Source organism: Triticum urartu, chromosome 6A (genome assembly GCF_056163025.1).
Source record: "Triticum urartu cultivar PI428250 chromosome 6A, HENAU_Tu73, whole genome shotgun sequence".
Classification (NCBI taxonomy): Eukaryota; Viridiplantae; Streptophyta; class Magnoliopsida; order Poales; family Poaceae; genus Triticum; species Triticum urartu.
Genome location: NC_141878.1, coordinates 558564855 through 558576208, shown reverse-complemented (window position 1 = coordinate 558576208; position 11354 = coordinate 558564855). Strand labels below are relative to the sequence as shown.

General features: G+C 50.3%; 1 protein-coding gene and 1 pseudogene across 4 annotated transcripts; one reads left to right on the top strand and one right to left on the bottom strand.

Moving 5' to 3' along the window:
- Positions 1 to 2805: 2805 nt before the first annotated feature.
- On the bottom strand, positions 2806 to 3410 carry LOC147966311 (uncharacterized; annotated as a pseudogene).
- A 1451-nt stretch (positions 3411 to 4861) lies between these two features.
- On the top strand, positions 4862 to 10180 carry LOC125514990 (senescence-specific cysteine protease SAG39). Of its 4 annotated transcripts, none has more exons than XM_048680392.2 (4): positions 4862 to 6078; positions 7960 to 8072; positions 8791 to 9283; positions 9377 to 10180. In XM_048680392.2, exons 1-4 carry the CDS (start codon positions 6036 to 6038, stop codon positions 9961 to 9963), a joined length of 1236 nt encoding a protein of 411 aa, XP_048536349.2. In that variant the 5' UTR covers positions 4862 to 6035; the 3' UTR covers positions 9964 to 10180. The 4 variants fall into 4 exon arrangements, with proteins under 4 accessions (XP_048536349.2, XP_048536348.2, XP_048536351.2 ...); XM_048680391.2 differs by having other exon boundaries at positions 7960 to 8166; XM_048680394.2 differs by lacking the exon at positions 7960 to 8072.
- Positions 10181 to 11354: the final 1174 nt, after the last annotated feature.

The window sequence follows — 11354 nt, the reverse complement described above, 5'->3', positions numbered from 1 at the left end:
TGGAAGAGAGGAGGCAGGGCGCGCGGCCCCCCTAGCCCAAACCGAATTGGACTAGGGGACCGGCCTCCCTTTCCTCCTTTCCTCCATCTCCTTCCTTCTCCCCTCTCCCCTTTCTTTTCTCCTCCTAGTAGGAGTAGGAGTAGGAAAGGGGAGTCCTACTCCTACTAGCAGGAGGACTCCTTCTCCTGGCGCACCCTATAGGGGCCGGCCGGCCTTTCCCCTTGCTCCTTTATGTACGGAGGCAGAGGGGCACCCTAGAACACACAAGTTGATCATTGATCTCTTAGCCGTGTGCGGTGCCCCCTTCACCATAATCCACCTCGATCATATCGTAGCGGTGTTTAGGCGAAGCCCTACGTCGGTAGCAACATCATCACCGTCATCAGCCGTCGTGCTGATGGAACTCTCCCGTGAAGCTCTGCTGGATTGGAGTTCATGGGACGTCATCGAGCTGAACATGTGCTGAACTCGGAGATGCTGTGCGTTCGGTACTTGGATTGATCGGATCATGAAAACGTTTGACTACATCAACCGCGTTCTCATAACGCTTCCGCTTACGGTTTACGAGGGTACATGAACGATACTCTTCCCTCTCGTTGCTATGCATTACCATGACCTTGCGTGTGCGTAATTTTTTTTTTTGAAATTACTGCGTTTCTCAACAATGCCATGCTTGCTACGGTCTGATAGAGCGAAATAACGGAAGCGCGAGGGTCGGTGCAGCTACGAAAACGGCCTGAAGCGAATAGCCTCGGGGCGGCGGTGGACAGTGGGTCGCGACACTACGACCCGAAGAAGCGACGCAGCGGCAGTATGCAGGTCGATGCGGCCGCGATGAAAATCATATGACGGCGACGCTGCGGTCCGAAGGGACAATGCAGCTGCCTTCCGTTGCTCGATCGGCGACAGAGAGACGTGCATACTTGAGGACGATCTTGCCGAAAAGCGCTCGTGGTTGAACAAACATAAGACGCGACTAGCATCACGGGAAAAGTTGAACGGATCACTCGGGCGGCCGGACGGAAACACGCGTTGTGCAAAACACGTACAGGCATGCAAGCACACCAGCACGAGATGCATGCACGCGCGGTTGTCCAGGCCAACGTGGCTCAAGCGGCCGGCCATACCAGCTCAACGCCTGCGTGGGGCGCCGTGAGTGGCCTCAGGCGATGCTGCCAACACTACGCTTTAGTGCAGGACAGTACGCGACCGCCGTGGCACCGCACTTGGAAGACCCGAGGCGTTGTGTTGCAGCCGATCCCGTCTGAGTCGAGGAAGACGTCGATGAAGTAGACGCGCTTTTTAGATGACGAACGACGATGGGCGACACAAATTGACCTTAGATCGAAAAATCAAAAAAGAAGTGCCGATTAAGACGACCGGCGTGAGAGAAAAAAACCGGATCAAAGATTAGGAAAAAGATTTTTTAGGACAGCCGGTCAACACGACCGGCGGACGAACACTAGGAACGGGCGGTGCGGCCTCCGGCGGCGGTCGTGAAGGCCAACCACCCTAGGGGCGGCACGCGGGTGCAGAAGCGGCGGCGGCGGCTAGGGTTTAGGAGCGATTAGGCCGATACCATGTTAGAAGGGAGAGAATGATTTTGTGGAATAGTTTGTTGTATTATTTAAGCCTCGTGGGCATATATAGAAGTATATGGTCAACTTGAAGTACAAGACAAGCCGAAACATATCCTAGTCTATCTCATTTTCCTAACTAAACATAATACTCAACAGTAACAAAACCAGACTACGGTGGTAGCAAAAAATGCTCACCGTCGACACTCGCAACAAAATTACCCGAAGTAGCTCTGCGTCATTGTCCCGTTGGATCCTTTGAAAAATTCTGGTTCCAGCAAAAACAGACTATAGTGGTAGCAAATGACGTTTCCAGCAAAAATAGTCTCAGCGGCACAAATATAAAAAATAGTCGATTGTAGCAAACAAAAAAGCCATTTCCAGCAAAACAAAACGCTGGTTTCAGCAAAACAAAATGCCACAACAAAAACACTAGTGGTCAATTGTAACAACAAAAAAGCCACTTCCAGCAAAATAAATGGTGGTTCCAGCAAAAAATAATCTCATAACCAAAACTCTGTGTCGACTGTAGCAAACAAAAAAACTAGTTCCAGCATTGTCATTGCGCGGTTCCAACAGATGGTCGCAACCACACTAGCGACCGATTATAGCTCGGTCGTCGGCCGCCACCGCCGGATGCAGCCCCACCAACCCGGGGTTTCAAGTCCCGTCGCCTACAGTAGCATGTGTTGCTGCCCTGCTCGTGGCGCCACTATGGCCGGCATTGGTGGTGGTCTCACAACACCCCCTGTAGTCGTCCCCAATCGCCGCCAGTGACCCCATCTGCAGTAGCCAAAAAATGTGGGTGGGGAGAAGAACGCAAGATAAAGATGCGTCGTGTGTGAGAGAAAGGAGTGACTGAGAAATCTCCCCATGAAGAGGTAAGATAAGGTGCAACACGAAGTGGTGACAGGTTAGCGGAGCAACAGGGACGATATATTTGCATCTCATCTAAGAGCATCTTCAATCCAAAATTTGGCGGTCCAAAATCGAAGATGTAAAATTTGGACCCCCAAAAAGTGCGTTTTGGAGCTTCGAAAAAAGCTCAACTCCAACACATGGTCCAAATTGATGGTCCAAAAGAGCAACTCCAATAGATGGTCCAAAATGAAGATGTAAATTTCTTGAAACGACATACTACTAGTCTATTCAACATAGTTCAAACATCAAATCCAACATAGTTTCATACATGAACTTCAACTACTACTTATTCAAACTACTAGATAAACTACTCCTCATCGCCGGAGCTGCGGAACTGCGCCCAAAACTCCTCCTTCGTCGGGTCGTCGCACCCCTCCTCCTCCTCCTCCTCCTCCTCCTCCTCGTCCGAGAAGTCTGCCCAGTCCTTCTCGGAAGAGGACTCGATGGGGATCACCGTCGAGCAGGACCGGCCTCGTCCTCCTTCTTCGGCCCCTTCTTTTTCTGCTCCACCTCACGCTTCTAGTAGTACTCCAGCTCGGCCTGGACGTACTCCGGATGCCCCCGAGCAAACCTCGCCACCGCCTCCTCGTCTGTCTCGCCAGCACTGACGACAACCGAAGGCTTCTTCGTTTTCTTCTTCTTCGTCGTGATCTCCTTCATGTTGATACCCTGCGGCACAAGCATCTCCGCTTCCGCCCGAGTCTCGATCTCTGGGAAGTTGAGGTGCGACCGAGGCCTCTCGGCACACCACACCGCCACGTCGTAGGCACGCGCGGCCTCGTGGGCGGAGGGGTATGTGTCGATCCACCAACGCCTTCCAGTGTCGGAGAACTCCACACCCCAATTACCGGAGGGCTTCTGCCTCACGCCGAAGAAGCCCGACTTGCCCTTCGGCGTCTTCTTCGACGCCATCGGAGAGCGGTGGAGCGGCAGCGGCGTGCGGCCGGGGCGGTGGCGGACGGAGCCGGGCGGGGCGGATCTGCGGGGTGGCGACGGCATGCTGGGCGGTGGCGGACGGAGCCGGGCGGGGCAGAGTTGCGGGGTGGCGGACGGAGCTACGGTGGGCGGGCGGGCGGCGGGGCCGGATCCGCGGCGGGCAGGCGGCGGGGAAACAGCGGCGGGGGGCGGGGCGGCGTCGGGGCGGCGGCGGACGGGGTGTGGAGGCGGCGGTGCGGCGGCGGGGCGGCGGCGGACGGGCGGGAGGCCGCGGGCGGGCGGGCGGGAAAGGAAATGAAGTGGCGGTTGGGCGTTCGCGGGTGTCGGCTGGTTTTGGACCAGATGCATCTCGTGATGTATATTTGCATCGCGGGGTGTTGTATTTTACATCACGAGAAGACCGCAGTTCAATTTTTTTTACATATGGACCGTCTGTTAGAGCTACGTATTTGGCCTCAGACAGTCCAAAAGTTAGTTATTTTTACATTTGGACCATCTATTGAAGATGCTCTAACAACGCGCGCCCGGCTAGCCGAAGCTTCGGTCGCCAAGCTGTACCTTTTCTTTTTCATAATGCAGTTACAAGTAAGTGAGTACCCGATATATGACACTCGGTTTACCTTTTTGTATTTGTTTTCTTGGATTTCTATTTATTACAAATCCATTTTTAAAGCACAAAGTACCTTTTTACTATAACGTAACCCTTCGCCTCTTGCAGCGATTCTACAAGCGATTAGGTTTTTTCGACCTCCCGCCGACTCTATCGCCGGTCCCTCCCATCTCCAGCAACTTTAGGGCCATGGAGGCGCGGTGAAACCCGATCCTTGCCGGCGGGAGGGTTGTTGTTCAGTTTTTAGGTGTTCCTTTGAGGTCGATTAAGGTTTGTGTCCTTGTCAGGAAAGCATGGCGACGGCACCCTGAAGATGGAATAAGGTCCACCCCGCATAGGCCTTGTTCTGGTGATCATCTAGCATCGTCGGAGGGCGTGTGGAGTTGTATCTCCGACGAATCTCGTGTGATTCTGTCGTTATTGTTCTTCGATGGATCTTCACAGATCTAGTGTTTGTTCGTCTGTCTACAAGTTGGATCCTTCCGTCTACGCTTCACTTCATCGACGACGGTTGTTTTTCTGATGTGTTAGTATATATCATGGGGCTTTAGCACGACAACTTCCCGACTGTGTACTGCAATAAGTTTTTCCGACTCTGGTGAGGGAGGGGCGATGACGACGATGCGCCTTTAGCTCGCTCCGGTGCTTGTGGTCGTCGTTAGGTGGTTTACGGACGTGGATGTAATTTTTGTTATTTCTAGTGTTTTTTGTACTGCCATGACATATGACGCATAGATTGATAGCATTAATCTTGACATGCATAGGTTAGTTAGTGGCATAGCTGGCCGCGTTGTGTAGATAGTCGAGTCAAATGCATGCACGGGTTAGTTAGTGGCTGCATGGATAAGTTGTTAGCTGGGAGGGATTCCACGGTAGTTACCTGGGCGTGCGGTACGTGGAGTTAGTGGCCGAACCTGCCGGCTAGTTAGTACATGCGTGAGGCCATCCCCTTGTATATATGTTGCCTATCAAGCAATGAGAAAGAAGCCGAGAGGGCTGGGCAAAAATGTAGTGTTTGTGTGACCAAGGAGGAGAGCTCTCGGCAAAGCTGGTGCCGGTGTCTTCCTTGGCGTGTGCGTGTGTATGTGTTGAGTTTTCTCATCATGTGTGTGTTCTTAAGAGAAACTACAAGTGAGAGTTGTGTGAGGAAGAAGAAGCGGCGCTGCGAGGAGGCGGCGCCAACATTTGGTATCAGAACCAGTTTGTTTTAGCGTGGTTCGCCATGTCGGAGGCGTGCCGGCGGTGGCGGAGTTCACCGGCGGCTGTGCGATGCTCCGGGCCGTATGTCGGTTTATGGAGGTGCGCAGCGCGATGAGGAGGCCGCGGTGGCTGCGGCGGCACCGTGAGGAGGCCGTGGAGGACCTGCGTGGTGGCGGCTTCAACGACACACAACGGTATGGCGGCGTGGAGGTGCTGCGCTGCGGTTGAGGCCGCAGAGGTGCAGGGCAATAAGCCGTGGCGGCGAGGCGGGCACGACCGGTGCGTGTTATGGGTGCGCACTGGACGCGTTAGGCGCGTCAGGACCGCGAGCGCGCGTACGAGCGTGTGGTTGACATTGGGAGGAGACATATGTTGCCGTTGTGCTCGAGTCTGTGCTCGAGTTCGGCTACATCCTTCCGGCGTTTGTCGCTGGCGGCTGCCATGGCGGACGCGGAGGCGGCGCGCGGTGAGCGTCTGGTGCAGTCGGGCTCGTCGGACGCGTTAGATGCGCGCGGGACGTGCGGGACGCACTGGTGCGGTCGGACTCGTCGGGCGCATCGGGTGCGCGTGGGACGTGCGGGACGCAGAGAGACGCCAGGCGTGTGTCGCCGGCAGAGAAGGAGCTCGGCGTGTGTCACCGGAGACGTGACGGAACACGGTGCGACCGGCGTCGGTGCGCCAGGTCGGGTCTACGGGCTGGCTCACAGCTGTGACAACGACAACAACACGAACTGCATCAACTCCGGCGACGGCAGGTACATGGCACGTCGTAGCGGACACGGAGGCGTGTGATGATGTTGTGCAAAGGCGTTCAAGACGACGGTCGATGGCAAGGCATGTCAAAATTAGAAAGAAAATTGATACCATTAATCCTGACATGCATAGGTTAGTTAGTGGCATAGCCGGCCGCGTCGTGTAGATAGTGAGTCAAATGCATGCACGGGTTAGTTAGTGGCTGCATGAATAAGTTGTTAGCTGGGAGGGATTCCACGGTAGTTACCTGGGCGTGTGGTACGCGGAGTTAGTGGCCGAACCTGCCGGCTAGTTAGTACATGCATGAGGCCATCCTCTTGTATATATGTTGCATATCAAGCAATGAGAAAGAAGCCGAGAGGGCTGGGCACTCTCGACAAAGCTGGTGCTGGTGTCTTTTTTGGCGTGTGCGTGTGTATGTGTTGAGTTTTTTCATCATGTGTGTGTTCTTAAGAGAAATTACAAGTGAGAGTTGTGTGAGGAAGAAGAAGAAGCGGCGCTGCGAGGAGGCGGCGCCAACATAGGTCGGATGTTTTCTCACAAAATAAAGTATATATTTTCACTTTTACTCTTTATTTGTGCTTTTGTATTGCATTTTTCTTTCCCCCTATCTTTTTCACCCATTCTCTCCTGGTAGTATTTCCATCACTTTTTTCCCGTCCTATGTTTCCCGGCCTATCTCTTTACCGCTACTTTCCCACTTTAAAAATTATGTACTGGCATTTTACTCTTCACACCACGCTTTTATAACCATTATTAAGGCCCCATGCAAAATGAGAAGTGGTTTCGACCCTTCCTCACCCGATTTCACTCATCTACGTTTTTGACACGCCCCCACAACGTCTACCATGGCACTGGCGTTGTTGAATTTGCTCATCGCTCAGGTGATCCACATCTAGCCGAATGTTGCTAGCGATGTATGCAGTCACCATAAGGTTATAGAATGGGAGTGCGATAAACCATCACATCATCCGATTCCCCTTCAAGGATGGAGATGTGGACCTAGTGGGCGCCTTCTACCACAAGAGTAGTGTCGGCGGGGGCCGCATGGTGCAGCCTCCTCCACTCCTCTCCATGGTGGTTGCCCACCTGTTGGCAAGAGCGCCCCGATCGCACTGCAGACGTAGTTGTGCTTGCGTGAGGGCTTTACATTGGGTCTCCATGGCCTTTATCTTCGGATCATCACCGACGTTCAACGTGTGAAGGACTCCAAGCTCAGCCATTGTGTCCGCTTCTGCCGCAGGCCCGGCTGCATTCGTACCATCGGGGCTGTGGGCGAATTGGCGCTTGGAGTGTTAGTGTTGGTGTTGACCATGAGGACCTCCAGTAGTGCTACTATTGAAGGGTGACTATCTGAGCTCTCGTCCTCCTCAAACTTATATTCATCCAAGATATGGAGGATGGACTCCACTTTCGCCACAAGCTAGTAAGTTGGGGTGGGCTTGTGGGTTGTTAATGTAGATCACAGGCAATGCCTGAGCATTGGCTCTTGTGCCTGGTGAAGTGCCGGGTTGTTGAGACGTGTCTTGCCGAATTGGTCGGCGGTGAACTTCAGGCTCCCAAAGATGAGAACTTGGCCCTCGGAGAGGGAGAAATTAGGTCAAGGCAACCCACCGCGTTGGCGGTGAAGCTCAGGGTGCCAGAGGTTCCCAACTTATTATGCTTGCAAGAAATGGGGTGTTGTGGGCCCTCCGCACTATTTTGCATGGATGTCGCCTTTTACAATCGGCCATCTCCTTTCCTCTTGCACTGGTTCCATCTCTCTCTCTCTGTGTGTTTGTGTGTGTGTGTGTGTGTGTGTGTCTGTGTGTGTTCACTTTGGCTCTCAGCTACCCATCGATGTTTCTACTGCCCCGACCCACCTATTCATGCGTGTGTACTCTACTCCATTCTTGCGTATGATTTTGGTAGCCCTGCAAATCAAGGGGAGGAGGAGTAAAGTGTTGGCTGTGTTGGTTGCAGGTGTCGCTTGGTGCTATGCACAGTGTGTCTACTCTGCAGAGTGTTACACACTACCGTTCAGCTTTGAGCTACAACGCCGCACAACCCAGCAACTGCAGCACACGCTATACAGGGTGTCCACCCGCACAACACGGCCACCACAACTGTTGTGAGATATGGTACTTCTACGAAGTTGTGAATGGAAAGGAGCATTTGAGTGGCAGGGAAGTACGTCTGGCGGTATTAAAATTCTTGCACTTGATGTGTGCTTGGGGCTCATGCAGTCCATATAGAGTAGAAAATGCAAGATGAGTGCCAAACATGTTTTGGACTCCGAATTAAATTTAAGATCAGTTAGCTAGTCTTATTCCAACGAATGATATGATTAGTTAAGTTGTCTTAATCAACTTATTATGTTCGTGTTACACTCCTAGTCTCTACAAGTGGTCAGATCTAATCATTTTATATTGGTAGGCTACAAGGATTCTTAGCTATATTCTCTATAGGTGCCTACAATTATGTAAATCAACATAATCTAAAACTTAATGCCACGCTCCAAATAAAATTAAGTTTGTAGAAAGTTTATACATGCACTGAAAAGACGAAAATGAATTTATATACATTGTTCTCCAAAACGTTATAAATATACATAGGAATAGCATCGATAAAGAAATCTGTCAATATCAACATGCAAGCACATTCAGCATAACATCCGTGCACCAGACGCTAAGTACGCTTGATTTATAATATCTACCCACTAGACGTACTTCACCGCTACGATGGAGTCCATCTCTATCTCCTATACTTAAATACATGCATCAGACTATATAAGATATCTGGTTTCATTTGCAGAAACACAAAGCAGAGCACATATTGCAGACCAGCAGTAGCAAGCAGTCCATCAAACATACCATGGCCATCTCAAAAGCTTTGATCCTTAGCATCCTCGGGTGCCTCTGCTTCTGCAGTTCGGTCCTAGCAGCTCGGGAGCTCAACGATGACTTGTCAATGGTGGCAAGGCATGAGAGTTGGATGGTGCAGTACAACCGTGTGTACAAGGACACTACTGAGAAGACACATCGATTTGAGGTGTTCAGGGCCAATGTCGGGTTCATCGAGTCGTTTAACGCCGAGAACCACAAGTTCTATTTGGGCATCAATCAGTTCACTGACCTGACCAACGAGGAGTTCAAGGTGACAAAGGCTAACAAGGGGTACAAACCAAGCTTGGAGAGGGTGCCTACCGGATTCAGGTACGAGAATGTAAGTCTCGATGCACTTCCGGAAACCATAGACTGGAGGACCAAAGGTGCAGTTACTCCTATCAAGGATCAGGGCCAATGTGGTGAGTATATTAAGGATAATGATGTATTGGATATATGTTTACTTTTTTGAGAATGTCATCTTATAGTATCTACCCAAACATCACCATGTGTAGGTTGTTGTTGGGCGTTTTCTGCTGTCGCTACTACGGAGGGCATCGTTAAGCTCAAAACTGGCAAGCTAATATCATTGTCGGAGCAAGAGTTGGTGGATTGTGATGTCCATGGTGAAGACCAAGGTTGTGAAGGAGGACTCATGGACGATGCCTTTAAGTTCATTATCAAAAATGATGGTCTCACCACCGAGTCCAACTACCCATATACCGCGACAGATGACAAGTGCAAGAGTGGAACCAATGGTGCCGCAACCATCAAAAGCTATGAGGATGTTCCAACCAACAACGAGGGAGCCCTCATGCAAGCCGTCGCAAGTCAACCCGTCTCGGTAGCTGTAGATGGAGGAGATATGACGTTCCAATTTTACAAAGGTGGAGTAATGACTGGCTCATGTGGCACTGACCTAGACCATGGTATTGCAGCTATTGGTTATGGCAAGACCAGCGATGGCACAAAATATTGGTTGTTGAAGAATTCATGGGGAACAACATGGGGCGAGAACGGATATTTAAGAATGGAGAAGGACATTACCGACAAGAGAGGCATGTGTGGCCTTGCAATGGAGCCTTCTTACCCCACTGCATAGAAAGAGTGTCTGATGCTACATATCTTCATATGCACACAAATATCAAATAATTGCCCACATCGACTTTAATTAAGTATAGTTTGTATGTGTATCTAAATTATGTACAAATTTATGTCTTGTATAGTATTTAATTTTCCATGAATACAATGTAAATTATGTCACATATATAAGGGTTGATGAAGAATTTGTGTTAGCTATATGTTTCAGAGAAATTGAATTATGCTGCCTCTTGTGCTTTCATGTGTGTGTAATGAACTATTTGAGTAGTTCATATTTTTACGATAATCTTGGAACCATATAAACAATATGTGAAAATGATGGAGCTGATCTGTAAATAAAAGTTGAAGCCTGTAAATTCTTGAATCTTGAGGAAATGAATTATGACAGACCATTCTCTCCCCCAATTACTGTTGTCCTGGTCCTTAAACCCTCAACACCAGAGCGTCCTCTCCCCGACCTACAAAGCCAGCCGCATGCCTCCTACATGTACTAAAATTTATTTAACAAACTAAAACTTGTGCTTTCATAGAGTTTTACGACGCGTTTGGTTCCGCACAAGTAATGTATTCATTGTAACGTCTCCAGGAAGCGCCGCGTCGGAATACTCTTACGTAATGCACGGATTGTTTGGTTCCTTTGTCTGGAACTGTTTTCTAACCCACGACAATTCGGGCGGTTACGATTTTGTGAAACGTTGTATCAGAAAGCGCGCTAACAAAAACCACGGTGGCCGAAACAAACGCTAGTTACGGTTTTAGAAACTGCTGGAATCGGAAGACACCCTTTTTCAGCGAACCAAACGCGTCGTTAGTGGTATGCAAAGGCGTGTTCAAGGACCCATTGTGAACATTGATGTTAATGTTATGTTTGTGCTGCGAGGTTCCAAACGTGGACAATCAACGTTCCAGCAAATTTGTAGCCCGCGCACAAGGCCGGATCGCAGGAAGACAACCATCGCCTTTGCATATTGCGTCGGTGTCTCAACGTGCTCATTGCTGCGCGCGCTGCCCTCACCGGCCATGGCAATCCACACGCACGTAGCCTTCGGACATCTTCCATCGATGGACGTTCTCTCCGAGTCTGAATGAGCACCAGAGATGTGTTGAGCAAAGCAGTGGTCCATGAATATATATAGCTGGCTCGCTCACAGAAGCAAAGAACATATTCCGAGCCATGCATGGACGATGGCAATCATGCACACACGTGAAAGATCTAACGGCAAACCATTGGAATAAAGATGAGGCACAATGTGCTTTGGGGCAGAGGAATAAGACAGAGAAAGCAACATATTATTAGCAGAAAAAGAGGAAGATAAAGATAAAACGAAAGCAACACATTCCAAAGAGAAAAAGGGGAAAACATAAAAGATACAGCGTCTCTTATATTGTATA

Bases quoted from the DNA above. Each gene is read 5' to 3' on its own strand.
- LOC125514990 (XM_048680391.2), top strand. From the start codon at position 7,975: ATGCACAGTGTGTCTACTCTGCAGAGTGTTACACACTACCGTTCAGCT. The intron at 8,167-8,790 runs GTACGTCTGGCG...TTTCATTTGCAG, and splicing joins AGCATTTGAGTGGCAGGGAA to AAACACAAAGCAGAGCACAT. The intron at 9,284-9,376 runs GTGAGTATATTA...CACCATGTGTAG, and splicing joins CAAGGATCAGGGCCAATGTG to GTTGTTGTTGGGCGTTTTCT.